This window comes from Rhynchophorus ferrugineus, unplaced genomic scaffold (assembly GCF_030347505.1).
Source record: "Rhynchophorus ferrugineus isolate W39M unplaced genomic scaffold, kcgeb_rfMv2 rfM11, whole genome shotgun sequence".
Classification (NCBI taxonomy): Eukaryota; Metazoa; Arthropoda; class Insecta; order Coleoptera; family Curculionidae; genus Rhynchophorus; species Rhynchophorus ferrugineus.
In genome coordinates this window covers 9,434,225-9,456,584 of record NW_027472590.1, presented here as the reverse complement: position 1 = coordinate 9,456,584, position 22,360 = coordinate 9,434,225, and the positions used below count along the sequence as shown (strand labels likewise).

General features: G+C 32.7%; 1 protein-coding gene across 2 annotated transcripts in view; it reads left to right on the top strand.

The window, feature by feature from the left end:
• The window catches only part of Ugt50B3 (UDP-glycosyltransferase family 50 member B3), a 38,492-nt gene that overhangs the window by 2,702 nt on the left and 13,430 nt on the right, over positions 1–22,360 (top strand). Inside the window, exon 1 of one of the 2 annotated variants that reach the window (XM_076418455.1) lies at positions 12,762–12,801. The exons of the other annotated variant lie outside the window; for it this stretch is intronic. Within the exon in view, the coding sequence (XP_076274570.1) occupies positions 12,777–12,801 (25 nt within the window). The 5' untranslated portion in view covers positions 12,762–12,776. Of the gene's footprint in view, positions 1–12,761; positions 12,802–22,360 lie in introns of those variants that run through there. 2 annotated transcript variants of the gene reach the window in all.

Below are 22,360 nucleotides of genomic sequence, written 5' to 3'. Positions count from 1 at the left end.
TACCATTACAATCAGTTAAGTAAAGTAGTTCAGGTAGTAAAAGGAACGATATAAGTACAGTATAAGTGCTAGAAAACTTGGATGGATAAATATTAAGAAAAATCAGAAACATATATTTGTTATACATATTTAGGTAAGGTCAGGACTTGGAATAAAACATGATGAACGTACATGGTATCACTTGGGGAACCACATTGCAAATAAGGACCTACAAATCGTTTAATGCAAGGAAAATTTCACAGTGTCATTTATCTATAAATATTCATAGAATTATTTATGTATGAAAATCAAATATAAATATGAATTATTATTAGTTATAAATGCAGTAAATTTTACAAAGTATGTCAGCACAGTATCACAAATTAATACAAAAAAAATATCATAGGACTATTATTTTTTTAATGCATAATTTCCACATTTATTGGGTTAATTTAAAACACTCCACAAGGAGAACTAAAAGTGGTTTCATCTTTGGTATCAAAATAGTTATATCGTAATAGAATTAATTTTATAAGAATTATGGAAGTAAAGTCGAAAAATTTACTTGACGGTCTTGCATTTAAATGTTGAAACAATTTCTGAGATTTAAATCATAATATTCTACATATGTCATTAAAATATCTAATGTTTTAAATTTAATTATGTTGAGGATGTAAATATGGTTGTTCAAGCTTGAGGTTCTCATGGAATATTCCTTTTTCTTAACTCTGTAGAAAATCGCCATTTCAAAATATTGAAACCTACTACTGCTCTCTTAATTATTAATGAAGATTAAAAAAATGGAGAGAATAAAGAAGAAAATAAAGCATCTCTCAAGATTAATCGTCAAACACTTCGGCAAAAGCTCTACACAGTTCACTTGTACTTCCTCTAAAACAAAAATTTAATACTCCTGTAAATTACAGTTAGTACAACATATTCGGAGTATTTAACTCTTTGACAGATTACTCTGTGAAACAGAAATTAATGATAATCTATTAGTTATTAATAATTAAATTGTTTAACTGGACAGTTTTCTTAATCAATCTTTTATCAAAATTATTATTTGTATATGACGTAAAATATAGGAAGCGATTAAAAGACACTTTCGTTAAAATACTGCTCAATCAACGTAAATACTTTACGTAATTAACTAATGTCATTTATGACCATTTTATATCATGAAATCAGGCAGCATTATCTAACTACGTCGATAATGAATAAATTAATTGAGATTATCGTTCGTGGAAAGCTGGCTAAATTGTTTTCCCTACTAAAATCATTATAGCTCTAGGAAGATTTATAATAAATAGCCTACAATCGACGACCTTTACCTGAACTTTGATTGATTTATTTGCAGAATCTATTATTTTAACTTTCACTAGCCGATAGAGTTGGTTTAACGTTACAATGTTTCGTTTAGTATAACCGTGATTATCAATTTGTTGTAAAATATGTAGTTCTTAACAGATAAATAAAAAGTAAATCGTCTTGACGTATGGGTTTGTTTTACATTAGAATAATCTAAACTCTTAATATAATTTTGTTCTCGTCGTTCAACAATTCTTCGATACTTCTTTTTGTGAAATAAAATAATATTTGACACAGCATTAAATTTTTTTAAAATTTTATACCATTTAGCTCATTTATTGCAAGAATTTAATTGAATAATTTTGTTATTCCTCTATCTTTGGTCTAATATAGTACAAAAATAAGGTGGTTGACTTATAATTATAACAAAGGTTCAGCTTATTCATCAAATTTAACTAACTTGTAACTTCCGCCTCATATCATATAAAAATTGTCTCGATGTGAACAATCAGTTATGGTAACAATATTATTAACCATTCTGTTAGTAACTCTAAATTCAATAATAATTATTCGCATTTAACCATAAGAAATTTACTACCAAACTTTTCATTCATATAATATATATATATATATATATATATATATATATATATATATAACACATATATATATATATATAACACTTTATAACTGAGTCAGCGATCGTTGCACAAGGAATCACGTACATTATATGTAATATAAACAAATCTATTAAGTCATCCGGACCATTACCATAATGTTTTTCTGTATCAAGTCGTCAGATACCGATATCGTTAAGAACTTTATTCTAATAATACATTAAAGAGAGGTCGTGGATTTTTACTTCCTGGATCGATGAATATTGTTTCAGATTTTGTTCTAATGCAGTACAAAAATAAAATGGTGTACTTATAAATTTGTTATAAATAATTATAACAAAAGTGCAGACCTTGTACCTTCCGACTCTCATCATATAAAAATTGTCTCGATGAGAACAATCAGTTATAGTAACAATATTATTAACCAATCTGTTAGTAACTCCAAATTCAATAACAATTATTCGCATTTAACCATAAGAAATTTGCAGCGGATTACCAAACTTTTCATTCATGTAAAAAAAATAATCAATATAAACTGAACAGATTTTTTTTTACCATTGAAAATCTTAAAAAATAAATTGTTCTATTACCAAAAAAAGACATACTTTTCAACGTTTAAATATAATTGAAAATAGAATGCTTTGTGAAGAAAATTATCATCATTAAATGAATTTTCCAGTTTACAATTTAATTGATCGAGTCTTTACCAAAGAATCTGCATTAATTAATGTATAATTCATTAAAAAAGACTAAATGTCATATAAGCATTCAATTTTAAGAATAGCTTTTTTAATAGCTTATAATAGGGTATAATAAGTTGCGTAAGTTAGACATGAACATTAACATCAACAATAATTTAATGAAAATTTACATTCGAGAAAAAAGATTCCAAGATAAGAACGGATAAATTTTGTAATAAGGAGTGTTACTAATCTAATTACTATATCTATATATACAATCTGAACAAATAGCTATAACAATTCACATAAGCTTTGCATTTTTCCAAGTTGGGCAAGAGTACCACTTTATAACTCAGTCAGTGGTCGTTGCACAAGGAATCACGTGCATTACATATAATATAAACAAATCTATTAAGTCATTCGGACCATTACGATAATGTTTTTCTTTATAAAGTCGTCCAATGCCGATATCGTTAAGAAGCCTTATTATAATGATGCATTAAAGAGAGGTCGCGGATTTTTACTTCCTGGATCGAAGAATATTGTTTCAGATTTGTATGTATATGTGCCTGGCACTTTTCCAGCAGACTAATTATCATTCTTGGTCGAAATATCAATCATCGTGGCATTTTGATGGTACCAAATTTTCAGTGAGAATAAGATGAATCATATCATCGAACCCACAATTTTAAAAAGAAAATCTGTATTTTGAAAAAACTGAATGATTTCGGCAGATATGCCATTCGATTTCAAGTTTCTGCAGTTTGTGTGCCTTGTTGATGAGGCACATTATTGTAAATGCGTGGACTATATTTTTAAATGCTTGTTTGTCCTTTGGCTTTTTCAAAACATTTTATTTGAAAATATGTAAATAAAAATATATTGATATGTGATATTAGTATTATTTTAGAAATCAAACTGATAAGAACGATAATACTGAACATTCATCGTCTGCATCTCTTTGTGTATCAGAAGCTTAATCTTGATAAATATAATATTGATAACAATTATTCTCAATACAACAGAATTCGCTTGAAAAAGATAGCCTTAACATATGTTTAAAATTTTGTAGATATTCGAACAGATCGACTAGAGGTAAATGTCCAATAGTTTATTTATAGTTATTCATAGTATACTCGTATTTGTTGAAAAACTAAGCAGCCTTGATTTACCCTACCCTATTTTTTGAAACATCATTTGAGTCAACTGTTTACAACAGAAAACTGATCATAATAATTAGACATATCTTCGGTATTAGATTGATTTGGACGAGTAAAGTTTTCATCACTTTCTTTCATAATCAGCTGGGCATCATGCAGTTATATAATCTATATTTTTATATGATTATTTTGGTTATTTATATTACTGTGTCTATCGTTAAAGAAGTATTCTGTTCTTATCGCGAAGCTTATACTCTTATTCTCTTTTGATGATGATGTTATATCTAGCCGGATACTAGATGGATTCTTTGTTTCCACAATTTCATTTTAGTCCCATTTTTTGTGGTAGTTTTTTGCAATCTCAGATTTGACAATTTTGCAATATTTAAGCACTAACCGTATCATATGGGAAGCCGTAGAAATATTCCAGGCAACTGCTTCTATAGTGTAGTGGTTAGAGCGCTCAGATTTCACACGGAGGTCGTGAGTTCGATTTCCGTCGGGGGCTACGAATTTTTGTTGTTGTTCTAGTTTGGTGCCAAGCCCAAACAATACAAAAATAATAAAATAATTTTATGTCATATACACAAAATTAAATTACGAACAAAACAAATTTAATTTGTTGCTCGTACCGACTTCAACAAAGTGATGAAAGGTAGTAGTTAAAATAATATTGTAAACAGAAAAATAGGTTTAGGTAGGTATTGAGCTAAATTGTGTTTATATAGTAGAATATAAAATACGTGTAGTATATAGGTAAGGTTTTTGTTTATTTTTATTTAGTTATTACAACGATTATTATGTACATATTGAGTAAATTAATTTCGTTTTACTAGATGATTTATACTTTTGAATAAAACGTTTTACTAGATGATTTATACTTTTGAATAAAACGTATCTCATTTTTTCTATGATGTAATTGACATAACGCGAAAGAAAATTAAGATCAACCCACACGTTATTAGTTTTACCCATAAATGTTGTTTTGGATCGATTAAATTCACAGAAATATGATATTGCATAAGTCTGGGGTATCGCGTTGCTTTCTACGTGAGTCAAACCAGATCGTAACGAAAGTGTTTGGCCCGAAGCGCCACTTCCTTAACACGTATTTTGTCGAAGATGCCAACGTAATACTTACGGTGATTATATGAATATAATTATTCGAAAAATAATTTTACGAAAGTGCTAAACATTGATGAAACTGAACACTATTAGATCGTGCTCGTTACGTGTAAATGGAATGTTTGTATAATGGAAAAGGTGTTTGTCTTGTTTGTAACCACTGGTGGAAAATGAAAATAAAACTTTCTACTTCTTTACTTCTTTAGATGTCGTATAGTATGTCGACATCTAAGGAATTTGTTAAATTAAATTGTATCGGTAAAGATGATTTAAAAGCAGATAAGTTAATAGATATGTATAGATTCACGTTAAATTTATTCACGTTAAAGTAATTCTTTGTTACGTCCCATATAAATTCGATAGTCTCATCTAGATACACAAATTGAAATAACAAATCTTATCGTATTAATTATATCTAAATTATTTTAAGGCAATATGTGGAAGTTTCGTTAGACCAATTAGTGGATTATTTTAACAATATTAAATCCTGTGTCTTCTAACAGTGTATGAAGGGATGGATTACATCTATCTATCAGTTTGAAATAATTGTATTAAATTATGTTGTGCAGTGCAATCACAAAGTGCAGCTGCAATACGTTAAAAATATTCCAAATAAAATCATAGGAGACAAAAAAATCCATGGTTACGTCTTTAGCACACTTTATAGGCTTATATTTATCTGGTTCCGATTCGAAGTAATTGGTTCGAGATGCTGGCTCATAACCTCTAATTATTACCACTGGTGTTTTGAAGAATTTTATAGACATTTGACAACATGGGCGACCAGTACCGATATAAATGAAATTTCATAGTCTTATTCGCATAGTCCAATGGTTAGTTATTCATAGTATACTCCTATTGTTTGATATATTCTTCCTATTCGAAAACTAAACAGCCTTGGTCTTCTCTTGGCCTCTGTTTTTTAATACCCTATTGTTTTTGAAAACATCATTTGAGTCAACTGTTTACAACAAAAAACTGATCATAATAATTAGACATATTTTCGGTATTCTATTGATTTGTACGAGTAAAGTTTTCATCATTTTGACTAGCTGGACATCATGCAGTTTTTATAATCTAAATTTTATATGATAATTTTGGTTTTTATTATTTATATTACTGTCTCTATCGTTAAAGAAGTATTTTGTGCTTATCGACTTACTCTTTGAGTACTACGAGATTTCGATTAGATTTTGTCGTTGAGTACTACGAGATTTCGATTAGATTTTGTCGTAAATAAATAAAGCTCTATTAAATAGTCTGTGATATTAAAGTTAACGTTCATTAGCTTTCCACTTTGTTGTCTCTTTATTTATATTTAAATTTATAGTCTTATTCTATTTTTGATTCATGCCTAGTATAAATGTAAAATATTTTACTAATAATTCATTCTTTTCACTTCTTTGAACTAATCGTTATGGTATTAGTTGACTCTATGTGGCTTGTTCTATGATTTCCTTCAATGCTCAGAAAAATTTGACAGGTTTCTTAGTGTAACATATACTTTACATACATTTACTATTAAATAGTTAAACATTAGGTTGTGACAAATATTTTTTTTTGTATTCTTGAGTGTTTATTTTAAAGCATTTAATATTTAAACTGAGTATACTTAACAATAATTAATTTTGAGAATTATCTGTTTTTAGAATCCTCGCAAGCAACTTGAGCTACAACATTTAGTATGTTAAAAAATGTAAAATAAAATGAGAAAATACGTAAAAAAATCAACTAACATTATCTACTAGACTCTGATCTTTTAATGTACGTTGGAGAGTTTCTGGTCTAGTTTTGGAGTGTGTATTATTTAAATATTACTAGCATTATTTCTTTTATGTATTTTAAAGTCTCCTTTTACCAACGAGTGTTTATCTGAATTGGATCTACACTTTAACATGGGCTCTGAACTACGGTCCTCGGCATTAAACCTACATATTAGTGAGTGGCCAACTTAGAGACCATCCCAGAAGACATCCGGTCTTACCCAGCCTGGTTACTGGCGTGACTGGGAACATTTTTACACAATTACAAACGTAAATTTCCGACCATGCCCCAGCAGGATTCGAACCTGCGAATATCGCAACAGTAGGTGGACCGTCCTGTCGCCTTTACCACTGCGCCAACCAAGCCGGCATTAACATTATTGTGCCTGATATTAACTTATTTGCCAGTATAAACCTTTCGTTGTAAAGACCAGATTAAGTTATTCTTCAACAATACCAGGGAATAATGAACGGTCTTAGTTCTCTTCTTGAACTTGGGGTTATCAATTGAGAAATCCACATTATATACTAAACTAAACTAAACAGATCATTTAGGAAATATATTCAAGAAAATTTGGGTTACGATAAGTTTTGAATGACAGTCGTAATAATAAATGGAAATATATACAGATGTAATTTCTACCAACATATGGCTCTTGATATTTATGTCATATATAATTAAATGACAAAAATTTCAGTACCAGTGACATTCAGTTATTGCAACATTCTCTCTTCTGGTAAAACCAAGTTGCAATTAAAGATACCCCAAATAACGTAACGTTGTTTTTCCATCTTCACTTACTCGCTAATATTTACGCATACCCATCGACATCTGTCGAGGAGAAAGCCCATAAATCGGAACCAGTTTTCATCATCGCGACTCCCGGCAAAAATAACCGTTTTCAATCAGATATTACATAAAAAGCATCATTGAAGGCTAATTATTTTTTGCGAACTGCTTCGGGCGATTTTAATCAAGCGACCAACGGATTACCACATCGCCAGATGACGCCACTGTTGACACACATTTCCATAATTCTGAATTGGTTGGTTTAGCAAACATTCTTTTCTGTTGAGATGGATATCAGCATCGATATACTGTCATAAATCTAAGTAAAGGGTTTTATATTGTAAACCATCTCTCCAAGAATCAGCTTCATTTCATTTTAAAAAACGGTCAAAATATAATAAAATAAAAGTACATATGATAGTTCTAAAACAGATTATGGAACTTGAGTTTCGGATTCTAATTGTTTTGGAGAAAATATCGATATTAAAACCTAATTTCGCTTCAAAAACTAGGGTTGGAGTGAAGAAATATCGATACTGTTATCAGGCCTATAGATTAATTTTGAAGGCTTTACAACAGATGGTGCTAGTGTGTATTAAATGGTATCGAGTACGTTTGTAACTAATTTCATGTTGAAGCCTCACTGACGGTTTTACTTTTTAGTATATATCACTTCGTCGATGTTTGAATAATATATTTTTCAGTGCGTTGGAAATACGTTTGTATAACTATTTTACTTAAATTTAAAAAAAAAATGCCGGCTTGATGGCGCAGTGGTAAAGGCGATAGGACGGCCCTCTTACTGTTAAATATATGTTAAATATATGTTTGTGATTGTTTACAATTTGTGATTGCCCTAGGCAAGAGTCTAAAATCCGACAAGGAAAATAATCCCAGTCACGCCAGTAACCAGGCTGGGTAAGACCGCATGTCTTCTGTGATGATTTCTAGAGTTGGTCGCTCGCCAGTCGGTAGGCTTAATGCTGAGGACCGTGGTTCGGAGCCCACGTTAAACTGTAGGTCCAGTCCAGATAAATTTATAGTTGGTAGAAGGAGACTTTAAAATATATAAAAAAAATTAAGAAAAAGGAGGCTGAAGGTCAGTGAATGATGTCTGCAAATACTGGCTTCGATGTTTTAAAAGTCGCAATTTCGACACCTAAGGCAATGTGCGGTCTGGATGGCCAAAATATCGAGAAAGATGTGGATTTGATTGCATTACTCAATGAAACCATAGACTACAATTGATAGGTTTGAGCTCAATAGTGTAACATGTAATACCGCTGAAAACATATTTAGAAACATTAAGATGAGATGTGCTACCCCACCTGCCGTATTCTCCAGATGTTACTCTTTTGATTACTATTTTTTTCGACATATTAGCGATTATATCGTGATCTATCTGAGCAGAGCTTAATTTCATAAGAAAATATGAAATTTGGGTCGATACGAATGAGGATACATCGTTATTTTGAGAATGGAATGGAATCTGTAAATTGTCTGAAAAATAGGAAAAAATAGTGCTATAAATGGACAGTAAGTAGTAGTAGTACATATCCACATTGTCGGCTTTGGTTTCAAGCATTTAAAGTTAGTAATTGTGAAGTCAATGATGAAGAACTCTTAGGTAGGAACAAAATACTCCAAAGACAATGATTTAAAGATTGTATTGGACGAAAACCCACATCAAACTACCAGAAAACTCTGCTTTTAATAACATTTACATTTATAACATTTATTTCCAAGCGTGTATATGCAATGATCCAATGATTATAGTCAAAGATCCGTAGAAAATCACGCGTATTGTCTGAAAATGCAATTTGGAACATAATCAAAATTGTGGTTTTATTGCTTACTAGGCAAAATGAACAGATTTCTTTGGAGTTCAAGTACTCACTAGACATAGTGCATTTTGATGACGCATGGCAATTGCAAATGATGAAATATTGCAAAAATTATAAACAATGATACAAAAAATATTTTAATTAATTTATATTGTATCTATATTTCTCAATATATACTATTTCCATTCATATATTTCATTCGTATATTCAATGAAATGGAAATGTATATAATTTCATTTACTGTGTCTAAAACAATATGAAATTAAAAATAATGATTTCCTCAGTTACTTTAAGAAAAATGGCGCAGAATTCATACAAGTCCCTAATATCACAAACTAAACCTTTTGTACTGTAATTATTACTATATACAACTAAAATTAACGGATTTCTGACTCACTATTGTCTAAGAACTAGCTTGCTTTGAGTTCAAAAAACAAACTTGATATAACAGTAACAGCCGGCCATAATACGCTTCAGTTTTCATTAATACATAATTATAAAAACCGAGAAGAACACTGGCTATTTAAAAATACCGATATATTTTAATAATTTGTGGAAATAAAAGGTTTTTTTTTCAGCCCAATAAAAATAAATTGAAACCAGAAAAAGATACGGTAATTCAACCGTACAACTCAATTTAAAATATGTTATGACCCATATTCTAGATCGTTGAATAAGTTTTGTCTCAAAAACAAGAATTTATACTTTGAAATATCTGTTATTCTTTAACAAATTTTTCTTGACCCCCCTACGCTCGTTTACATCTGCCAAATATAATAAAATGCACATTTTAAAGGAAAAACAATTTTAAAGCAAATTAAAAATTAATTTACTGAGAAAAGCTTTAGTTTTAACATAACGCATCGATTGAAAAGTCCTCGACCTGACACATAGATGGCGCTACTAGAATTAAATCCATATGTTTTTTAATTAGCCCCAACCCTCAAATATCAGCACAACAGTTGTCGGATCATTAGTTTATGAATTATAGCATTTAGAGTGAAGAAAGTTCTGTTAATATGAACAAAAATGGATAAAATGGAATTTCGCGTGCTGATAAAATATTGCTTTTTGAAGGGAAAAAATACAGTTGAAGCAAAAACTCAGCTTGATGACGAGTTTCCGGACACTGCCCCAGGAAAATCAACCATCAAGGATTGGTATGCTAAGTTTACGTGGTGAAATGAGCACCGAAGACGGTGAACGGAACACACTGGATGCCCAAAAGAGATTGTTACCGACGAAAACATTAAAAAAAATTACAAAATGATTTTGAATGACCGTACATTGAAACTGAATGAAATAGCAAACACTCTAAAGATATTAACTGAACGTGTACATCATATCATTCACGAATATTTGGGTATGAGAAAGCTCTGTGCATAGTGGGTGCCACGCGAGCTCACTTTTGACGAAAAACAACGATCAGTTGATAATTCGGAGCAGTGTTTGAAGATGATTAAGCGTAATAAACCCAATTTTTTGCGCCGATATGTGACAGTGGATGAAACATGGCTCCATAATTTCATTCTGAAGTCCCATCGGCACTCATCCGAGTGGACTGCATACGATGGACCCGCTCCAAAGCGTGGGAAAAAGCAACAGTCGGCTGGCAAGGTTATGGCGCCTGTATTTTTAGATGCGCATGGAATAATTTTTATTAATTACCTTGAAAAAAGAAGGACCATAAACAGCGACTTATACATAGCGTTATTGGACCGTTTGAAGGGTGAAATCGCCCAAAAACGGCCGCATTTGAAGAAAAAGAAAGTGATGCTTCACTAAGACAATGCATCGTGTCAAAAATTCATTCGAATTGCTTCCTCATCCACCATATTCTCCAGATCTATCCACCAGCGACTATTTCCTGTTCTCAGATCTCAAAAGAATGCTTGCTGGGAAGAAATTTTCGTCGAATGAAATAGTGATCGCCGAAACTGAAGCGTATTATGAAGCAAAGGTCAAATCGTACTACAAAAATGGTATAGAAAAGTTGGAAGGTCGCTATAATCAGTGTATCACCCTTGAAGGGAATTATGTTGAATAAAAAGAAACTAACTTTGCCAAAAAATGCGTTTTACTATGATAGGCCGGGGACTTTTCCATTGACCTGTTAGTTCCAGTTTGCATCTGCATGGTTTTTTGGAAATCACCATTCTCTTTGTTTTAGAGGTCGATATTTCCACGTTGATACTATCAGTCTTTTTTTAAAAGTCTGTAATAATTATTGCAGTCCGTCTTCTGTATTTGCTAATAATTTCATCATCAGAAAATGTGGTGGTGTCGTCCCACCTTATATCCGTGGTGTTCTTTACGAACTTGCTTTATTATTCTGTCCATTATGCTGATAAAAAGTAGTGAACTGCTTTACGCCATTGATTACTTCTATTTCTTCTGTTATAATTGTCCTTGGTTTAATTGTGGTAGTGTTCCCAGTGTTTCATGGTCTCTATTATGTTTGGGTGTATTTATTTCCTCGTTAGTTTGTTACACCCCCTGCTAGACGTACCATGTCAATCGCTTTTGTCTAGAAGACATAGGTATGTTGGCTGGTTGTATTCTGTTGTCTTCTCCATAACTTGCCATAGCCACAAACACTGGGCCTATCGCTGACCGGGTTTTCTAAAATATCTGTTGTTCCTCACCCAATGTAAAGTTGTTGATTATTCGTTCCTACAACAAGGATTTTTCTAGGCACTTGGCTGAGTCTTAGGTTTTCCATTTTTAAACAACGGGATGCTGACCCTGCTTTCCTTTTTTTTGGTATTATTGCTTTGTTCAGTATCTAGCTGTTTAGTACATCAAGTTGTTTGTATAGCTTGTCTCCCACACTTTAGCAATTCGTTGGAGATGTTGTCTGAATATTTCTAATTTATTTCATTATAACATTGTAACAAATCCACTAGTTTGCTGGTGTGTTGTTTATTTGCATCGTTTCATTTATATCTCGGTTTACCGCTCTGAGTATTTTCCAGATGCGTTTGGATGTACCATAAAACTTTACCAATATTCTTTTTTATTTTTATTATTCTCTATCTAGTTAATGCAGTTTTTTGGTGCCTGAGATGCTTTGAACATTGGGTTACCTTTCTTCTTTTCCTGGGCTAAGGATTTTACCTCGGGTTTAAACCAAGGATTTTTGCTTTGAAAATGAGATTATGTTGAGAAATAAAAAGAAGTTTTTTCACTGTATATCGAGCTCTTGATCGTGGTTTTCACTTATTTGTTTAAAAACTATTGTTTACTTAATATACGGGTATTACTAGACCATATGTTTACTGCGACCGGCTACTTCCTCGTTATTTAACCACTTTTCACCGTATGTACGCCGAGCGTTCTACTCGACGTCGTCGTACTTGTGTGCGGCAGAGAAAAAAATGTATCCATCGAGCGTTCGCGTATACCAAACGCGAATCGGTGAAAGTCCGTGCTTTGGTAATCTCTGCTTTGTCTAGTGTTGTGATTCCTATCATATACGAAAGTGAAATCTGTTTATTTTGTCAGGTGATGTGCTTCGCGACGAGCGGGCAAGGTGAAGGCCGCAGAGCTATAGAAAATGTAATAGTAGAGTCGTAGAACTTTTAATTGTCATGAATTGGATGCAGTGACTAATATAAACATCATAAAATGACGTGGTATTTCATCTTATGTATTGGTGAAATGGGTCAATTTAAATTTTATGAGATTCTGTAGCAGTGAATTAATTTTGAGGGATCTTCATGGATTCTTCTATAAGGTTCTTCAGATCACAAATATATTGAGAAGGGCTTATATTTTTCGGGGTTGAACCTTGGATTTCAGAACCTATCAGAAATATAGTTATAATTGATGATTATTGTAGAACAGGCTTTCAAAAATAAGAATATCTGCATTTTTTCTCCCAAAAAACTTTGAAATTGCATTTCGTTTCGTCACAATTAATTCATATTGAAAATATACAAAACAATAGCATAAAAATTAAAAATAAGAACCCCAAGAAAGTTACCATGCCGAAAGTTTCATTGATAACATTGACAACTGAATTGGAGGGTTGATATTATTCTTACTATACAGCACATAATTTGCATCTACGGAATGTTGAAATTATTGAAGTTAAGAACAAGAAGTAGTTGTGTCTGACTAGAAAAATTTACTTTCACCAAAAGAATGCACCGTGTTATATATATTCAGTCTAGATGACGTAACATTCCATGCATCAAAGTTTGAATTCCTTTCTGATCTAACAAATTCTTGAGATGTCCTTCCAAGCAATTCTTGTAAAATCTGAAATAGTATTTTATCTTTGTTAAAGAAAACTCAGTTGATAGATATATAATGAAATAATGATATTTTCAACGAAACATTTACTTATAATTGTAGTATTTATTTTTCATTATAGTTTATGTTTATTCCATATGTTGAGCTACTAGTGTGGTTTAACTTGGGTTGATCCATTAGGCATTTTTTTCTGATCACTTTAGAAATATCTTTTGTTGAGAAGAATTGGTACAATATATGTTGATTAAAATATTCTCTAACTTTTCCACGCTATCTTTCCGGTAAGTTAGTGAAACCATCTAAGGAACTATGCTAGTTCTTGTAGTGATTTATTTTCGAACTTCTTTCGAAATCTTGGGCCGACCAAGTTATGCTGCATAGATTTGAACAACTGTTAAGGTCTTGTAAGGTCCATTCGATATGCCTGATAAATATACTGTCTTGATGTTCGAGCTGAATAAGTGTATTCTTCACAACTATTGTAATCTGCATTGTATTGCCTAGTGTTTGCTATTGCAAGTCATTCTTGTTGCAATTCGTGATTCAATTTTTTAACCGAAATTAGTAGACATCAGCATTATACATATTCATAGTTTTAACATAATATTTTTTTGTTTTGTTGCCTTTAAAGGCTTTCAATTCAGACTGACATATGAAATATGATTTTTTCTATAAAATGATTAATGAATCCACAAAGTTTATTTATTATTCATTAAACTTTACTAAAATATTTTTCAGGTTTGAGGTTTCCTGTTCAATGTTCACTGCAGCTTGACTAGAATACGGATTTGACCACTTTTCTCTAGGTCGATTACGACTAAATCTTCACAATGTGATTTAGCACTCTCATGTATATAAGTTGATGGTATTTTTCAAAAATTTCTCGTCTTATTCCAGTCGCAGCTTGATTAGTGCTGGCAATTGAAATTTTAATTTGCAAGTATTCTTCATGCCATTTCATTTGCTTCCATTCAAACACAGCACCAAAAAAAAGTTATTACCGAACCTAAGGAAAGAATTGGGGATTCTGCACCATTAATTTCAACGGCGAAGAAGTGGTTTACGGAATCCGTTGTGTTTGTACAAGCTCAAGACGAAGCATATCTTAAACTACCAGAGACCCAAAGACAATCAGACATTGGGTTTCTTCATGTGAACGTGCACTAAAGAAGGCCAAGTTTCCTGTAATGGTGGGCGACAATTTTTTGGGATGCACGCTGTGTCATTTGTTGATTTTATTGAAAAGATAAAATGGATCACCAGCGAATCTTGGTAAGAGCTTGCGAAATGATCTTTTGATTGATTTAAAGCAATAAGGATCACATTTGGTGAAGAAAAAAGCGTTGTTCCTTCAAGACAATGCACGGGTATATTGTATTATCTCTTATACGCAATTGCTGGCATTTTTTGCAGTGATATATTGTTCAGTTTTTTTAGCTGAGGTCACTAGATAACTGTAGTAACATATTCATTCAAATATAGTTTCTCTATCTTCTTCTTCTCTTCGGTGTCGATGTATATGGCTCTTCTTGACTATCCCATGGCTTTTTCCCAGGACAACCCTCACTGGGGATTGTCGTAGCAAATCCACTTTTTCTGAGTAGCAAACCATGAAACTATGATATTGAAATAGTTCGAAATAGCATTTTCGGTGAATTTGTGTAACGAATGTTTATAAAAGCCATTTTTCCTTAATTTTGATATTTCCCATCCCATGTAAACCTTTGTAAGCAGTTGATTCATCTCTCATTTCACCACGTCTAAACTTAGCATACCAATCCTTGATAGTCGATTTTCCTAAGGCAGTGTCCGGAAACCCGGCATCAAGCCAAGTTTTTGCTTCAACTGTATTTTTCCTTTTCAAAAAGCAATATTTTATCAACACGAGAAATTCCTTTTTATCAATTTTTTCGCAATAACAAAAGTTGCTGTACTCAAAATGCTATAATTTACAAACTAATGATCCGATAGCTGTCAAATTTATACACGCATCTTGTGAGTGTTAGGGCTAACCAAAAAAACATATGGATTTAATTCTAGTAGCGCAATCTATATGTCAGGCCGGGGAGTTTTCAATTGACATAGACACATGACAGTAGAATATAAAATACATGTAGTAGATAGGTTAAATAAGGTTATCGTTTATTTTTATTTAGTTACTAGCTGACCCGACAGACTTCGTCCTGTCAAAAAGATTTGTAATGTGGCAGTTTTTGTGCCTACGTACTTTAAAAAATTCTCCTGAACAGAACCATCACCCTGGTGATAGGGCGTTGTGAATAAAAAATAATTAAATAAAACATATATAAGGATTGAAAAGTAAGTAATCGCTTTATTGTTAATCATGTGAATCATAATTATTATTATTATTATCATTATATTGCTTTGTGGTATACGATGTTTTTTGTTTGATTACCTGGCGCATAGATAAACAAATCTGATGGTTTTCCAACACGGGAACAGGCAACATACAATTGACCATGTGAGAAACATGGGTTTTCTAGATTAATACCACAAACACTTAATGATTGCCCCTGGGACTTGTTTATAGTCATAGCAAAAGCAAGCCGTCAACATGTCTATAGGAAATTTGCCATTACCAATGTCAATGAGTTGTTTAGAGAATATGTTTCCAGATTGGTCATTTTGCAACTCGACACGCATATTCTTGCTTAAATGAAGTACTTTAACATGTTTCCACAAATTGGAGGACTTTAGACATGCATTGAGTTCATCAGCTGGCGTTGATCGTGGAATCACTGGCAATGTTTGACGAAAATCTCCTGCTAATAAAATCATTGCACCACCAAATCGGTTATTATTGCTACGTAGATCTTTTAAGGTTCTGTCTAAAGCCTCCAAAGATTTTTTATGTGCCATCGTGCATTCATCCCAAACAATCAATTTACATTGCTGCAAAACCTTTGCCATTGCAGAGTTCTTCGAAACGTTGCAGGTTGGAGTTTCATTGCTTTGCATATTTAATGGCAATTTTAGTGCTGAATGGGCTGTTCGACCACCTTCAAGCAAAGTTGCTGCGATTCCCGACGAAGCGAGTGCAAGTGCAATTTTATTTTGTGAGCGAATTGTTGCTAATATTAATGAAATAAAAAAAGTTTTTCCTGTACCACCAGGTGCATCTAAGAAATAAATCCCTCCAGTTTCATCATTTGTTACTTTCATAAGAGTTTCAAATACATACTTCTGTTGTTCATTTAACAGTGGAAGATTTGTTTGAATTTATTCTTTCAAAGCGTTGAGATCATACAGTCTTTCTCGATGCAACTCTTGGTTAAAAGCGTCATGCATTGGACGATTGGGCGCTGTCAGGCCTAATTGAATTAATAGTTTGTTTGACATTATCAAGCACATGTCCTCAATTGAAATCAATGCTTCATTGTAAATTTCTTCACTGATTTGTATATTTGGATTTCCCATTCTATTCCGTATTTGATACAAAATATCATCACACATATAATCTTTGTACTTCATCCACAAATCAATTGGGTTTGATGGGAAGCATGTAGATATGATTATAGAAAACAATGTTCGTATTTGATGAGCGTGTGATGATATTACAGCATCATTGAGAGTTTGATCCCAATGAGCGTCATTTTCAAGCAATTGCAAACGTTGACAGGCTTCTCTGTAGGATCCACACAATTCACCATCAACAGTTCGTAACTGTTGGAATGATGTTGGGCCACGTACATTGACTAATAGCAGTCGTAAATAAAAACATTCATCATTGCTTGGATGTACTGAATAAATCCGGCCAATCGCATCGGTGGAATATACATCTGTATATCCTGGAACTGGTTTTCCTTGTTTCCGTCGTATAAATCTCCTTGAGGATTGATTCCAGGTATAATATTTTGGCATTTCAGAATATAGCAATGTTTGTGCGAAATCATCGTTTTGGCATGTCTCAAAAAAACTGGTTAATGTAGTAGATGGTGGCTGAGCAGCTCTTTGTACTGCGTTCTGTGCTGTAAAATACACTCTTTGTCCATTTTCTAAATGCACAGCTAAGTGAACAACAGAAGGGTGTCTCTCATGAATAGGAAAAGAAAATATTCGCCAAACTGCTTCATTACTACTGACATAGCGGCCCATTTGGTATTGGGTAACTTCATCATTAGAATTCTCTGCACCAATTCCAATCACAGCCATATCACTCCCTTTGGTTACATATTTGCAAATGTATTTAATCGATTTCACTGAATGGCAAGATTCAACGTTGATGTGTGCTTTGAATGTCTTTGATAAAATGGGTGAATATGGAACAATCCAACGATTATCTATTTCAATATCTTGTTAATTTAATTTGACAATTGTTGATTTTCCATTGTCTGCTGTCGATCTGCGACGATACAATGGATAACCGTCATTACCAGTAATTGTTTCCGATATTAATGTCCGTGGATATCGTTTTGAACATTTACCATCCATCATACACGGTGAATTTTGATTAAGAGTTCCACAGGGACCATGTATCATGTTTTTGATAACTACCTCATGCAATCCAGGATCTACTTGTACATTAGGGATTTCAGCTGATATCACTGCATCAACTTCATTTGGCCTTATCTTTTCAACCAACCAAATCAAAATGTGTGCATGTGGCAATCCTCGTTTCTGCCACTCCACAGAATACATCCAGCAGCGTGTCTCACCAAACACATTATGTTTTACGATGAAATTCATTAAAGATTTCAACTTTTGTCTAAAGACTCTGGCTGTAATATCATGACGATCAATGGATGATTTCCCAGGTAATAACTCCTGCTTAATTTCTATCCATTGCGGATTGCATGTAAATGTGATGAACAAATCTGCTGTACCATAATGACGAACATACGACATGGCATCTTGAGCATATTCGTGCATATGCCGAGGGCTTCCGATGTATGTTGCTGGAAGAATAGTCATCCGACCGACATTCTGTGCATTTCCATCAGTATTAATCGCATCTCGAAGGTGAATATACTCTTCAGATCGGAGTTTGGTTTGATTCAACCTGATGAATGTTAATCTCTCCGTTTCAATTTTAACATACATGTCATCAACATATTTGTGATATAATCGCCGACATTTCAATATGCGATTATCTGCATTTTCCCGAATCATTAGGCGGTATGAATAATAGTTCATTGAACTGACTTTTTTGTTGGTTTCAGAACCTGTAAACAGATTTTGTTTTAATAACATTCAAATACATAATATAGTGACTGAGATATTATCGCCATAGCTAAACTAATATTTTAGTTACCTGTAATGGGATTTATCATTTTTATTGATAAATCGTAGCCATCTTCACCTTGCCAAAATATAATGGGATATTGCAGTGCATCATATGAGCGGTGTGTTTCCTTTATAGGTTGTAATTGAAAATTCCGACGATGTAAAACAATATCACGGGATTCCAAGTTTTCTCCAACTACAACGATAGCAACTTCATCAATAGTTGGTGCATTAAAACGTCTTGTATGTTGACCTGCAGGTGTTTTATCAGCTCTGATTACAATTTTGTGATTATCGGATGGCATCAGATCCAGGGCAGTTTTAAACAATATAATCAATTGATTGTGTTGATGAAATAAAGTTTGTAATTGTTCTACAATAGACCTTTTTACTAAATTGTTATGTGCACAACGCAGATCAATTTCTTGTGGTGAATTGCCCATAAAATAAATTTGCAGGAATTTGTTGTCGCTATCTGACACTGGTAACAGTGAACCTGCTCTGTGATATATTTGCCCTTGTATCTGTAAATAAAAAAAATATTATGGTGTGGTATAAATTAATGGATTGTCAATGATCAAACTTAAATAATATTTGATCTTAAAAAGTATATATTTAGTTTTAACTAATATCTATCAAATATAAAATATAATAAAAGTGTCACTGAAACTGAATCACCATATAATATGATGACTAAGTGATATATTTCGTAATGATTAAGAAATTGAAGATTAGTAACACATCTTAACTTTGGTGACAGAAAATTTTGTTCGCTAAAATAATTATGAGTAACTGCTATAATACATACCTTGAAAGTTGGCATAAAATTTTCCCGAACTGCATTTGTTGCCCCAAATGAAGTCATTTGAAAGCAATTGTTATATTGTTGAATATGTGTCAAAAAGTGTATAGAATCTGTTCCTATTCCTGAAACCAATGAGTACAATGGTTCTGGTGGTGGATCCAATTGTATCAATTTCACTTTACCATTTGCGCAACACAATCCATTGGCTTCGTTTTTGTATTTTAATGCCTTACAGTGTGAGCAAACCAAGTTCATAGAACCAATAACAACACATTGGTAGTTACTGTAGTCAATTGACACATCGTAACTGAAAGCAGCTGGATTCAAACTTGCGCGATTATTAGTTGAATGTCGCGCTCGCGCTTCACGCGTTTGTGATATCCGAATTCTTTCACGTTCATTTCCGTCGTCACGTTCTTGTGCAGTACGATTAGATCGGTAATTAGCTTGGTTTATAGCATTTCTGGTTCTTCTACCTAAATTGCTTCGTCTTATAGGAGGCATATCAAATATAAATTATTTTTTCACTAATCACGAACTAAACAAACACTAACTAACTAAACACTCTGCACAAAACACGATATACGAATTTGTTTCGTGTATCACTTGACAATTCATCTGTCATCTGTCAAAAGTCATCTGTAACAGACAACTTTTTTTTTTAAATTTGATATGACTTGAACTCAAATCCTTTTAAGCCGTACGAATTGTTTTATTTATTTAAAATTTGAATTAAATTTTAAACAAATAAAAAATTTTAAATAAATAAAACAATTCGTACGGATTAAAAGGATTTGAGTTCAAGTCATATCAAATTTAAAAAAAAAAAGTTGTCTGTTACAGATGACTTTTGACAGATGACAGATGAATTGTCAACTGATACACGAAACAAATTCAAACAAAAAGGGCTATTTTTAGGGTTTTTCCAGCAATAATTCTAATTTTTCTCGCCGTAAAAACCATCCCTGAACTTCAACGAACATTTTAAAAAAAGATTTGGCCAAATTGGTCCAGGCGTTGTTGAGTTATGCGCTTAGGAACATATTTTGCGATTCATTTTTATATATAAGATTACGATTATTATGTACATATCTAATTATAAAACGTTTTTTTTTGGTTTTAAAAATCTAAGTCTGATTATTATTTAGGCTTTTTAGTGAGTTCCATATTTAATTTTTGAAGTCGGTTCATAATATTTTCGAAGTTACCTTAAAAGGAATTAATTCAATAAAAGGATGGTTTTTCTTAAGACCATTTTTCATGCTAATACTTTAAATTTATAAGAAGTACTTCAAAATTAACTTAAATCGTTTACACTTATAGCTATAAGAGTATATTTTCAACATACTAACATATACTTTGATGACAGTTCTTTTTACCGTTAAATCATTGAACAATCAACTAATAGAGATGAAAAATGTGTTGCACAGTGGAAGTGAAATTTCTTCCGTTGCGCCATCATTTCTTTATAATTATCGAATAAATTCGACAACTAACCAGAAAAAACAACCGACTCTCGAGGAACGACGATTACAACACTGAAACGTCTTGCTTCAGTGGACTGTGTTGGTCTTCTTTGTTTGTTCGCTTTCTATAATAGATCAGACGCTACCTTAATCTACGATATTTGAATTTGTCCTATATTTATTTGAATTTCACCGAAATAACGTCACAAATTCTTGACCACCGTATTTATTATTGTTAGAGGATGTATAATCCTTGGGAATCTTTGAACATCAGGGTGTGTCAGCGATGAAAACACACCCTTGTTATGTTTATATAAACAGTATTGACCTTTATTTTTTAATTATTTAGGAATGTGAATGTATAGAGATAGTTCCTGTAGTATTGTGGACGTCATGACATATTATATAAACACTAGGCATGCTAAAGTAATTAGAAACGAAGATTTAACATATTACGTTTCTCAGTAAGGGGTTTGAATGTATTCTGATCATGTTTTAAATTTAAAAAGGCATTCATTAAAAAAACACGGTACTATTTCTACAACTTATTTCTGTCTTTCTGGTAATGTGGCTATACAGTGTTGATATATTGATGTTGGTTTGGTACCTAACTAGTTAGCAACCTTTTTTTCTGGCCTAAAACCACAATGACCCGGCAGAAAAACTGCTGGTAAAACTAAATATAGATTCCCGAACTTGAGTTAACACACGACTGAATGCTATCGCATGGGGGCAAAAGTTATGACTGCAGCAACCCATGAGGTTGTTTCAGCCTGAAAAAGCGGAGGTTAGCGGTGACACGGTGTTAATTTCTCAGCATGTCCACCAGCTCGCGAACAAGCGCGTTTTCTGAAGAACTTGAGTTGAGTTGTTGTTTGTAGAAGGATTGATGTATGAAATGGTTGATTTTTGTAGTGTAAATTTCGCTATGAATTTGATTATTTATGACAAGCCGTGGAACGTTCAACATCCTCCTGAGGAGCTTATTTTGGAAAACTTGAAGTCGTTTCACCTGGTTGAGTATAACAAACTTTCAATATTAATAGCTGCTCCTCTAAAGGTTCTTAAATGGTAACCCCGAGCCTGGAGGCCGTGAAAAAAGCAGTGTCGTCATCATAAAATGCAGATCTGAAATAAAGAGGTTAAATAATGCTGGGGCCAGCGCGGAACCTTGAGGTACGCCATTTTCGCAACCGAGTGTCAGTCAAACTATTGATCGAAGCAAACGGTAGTCAGAAAGCGCTAAGTTTGGTGAGTATGCAGGATGCGGTAAAACTTTTGGTTTTGGTAACAAAATTTGGTTGGTTTGTAAAAATATC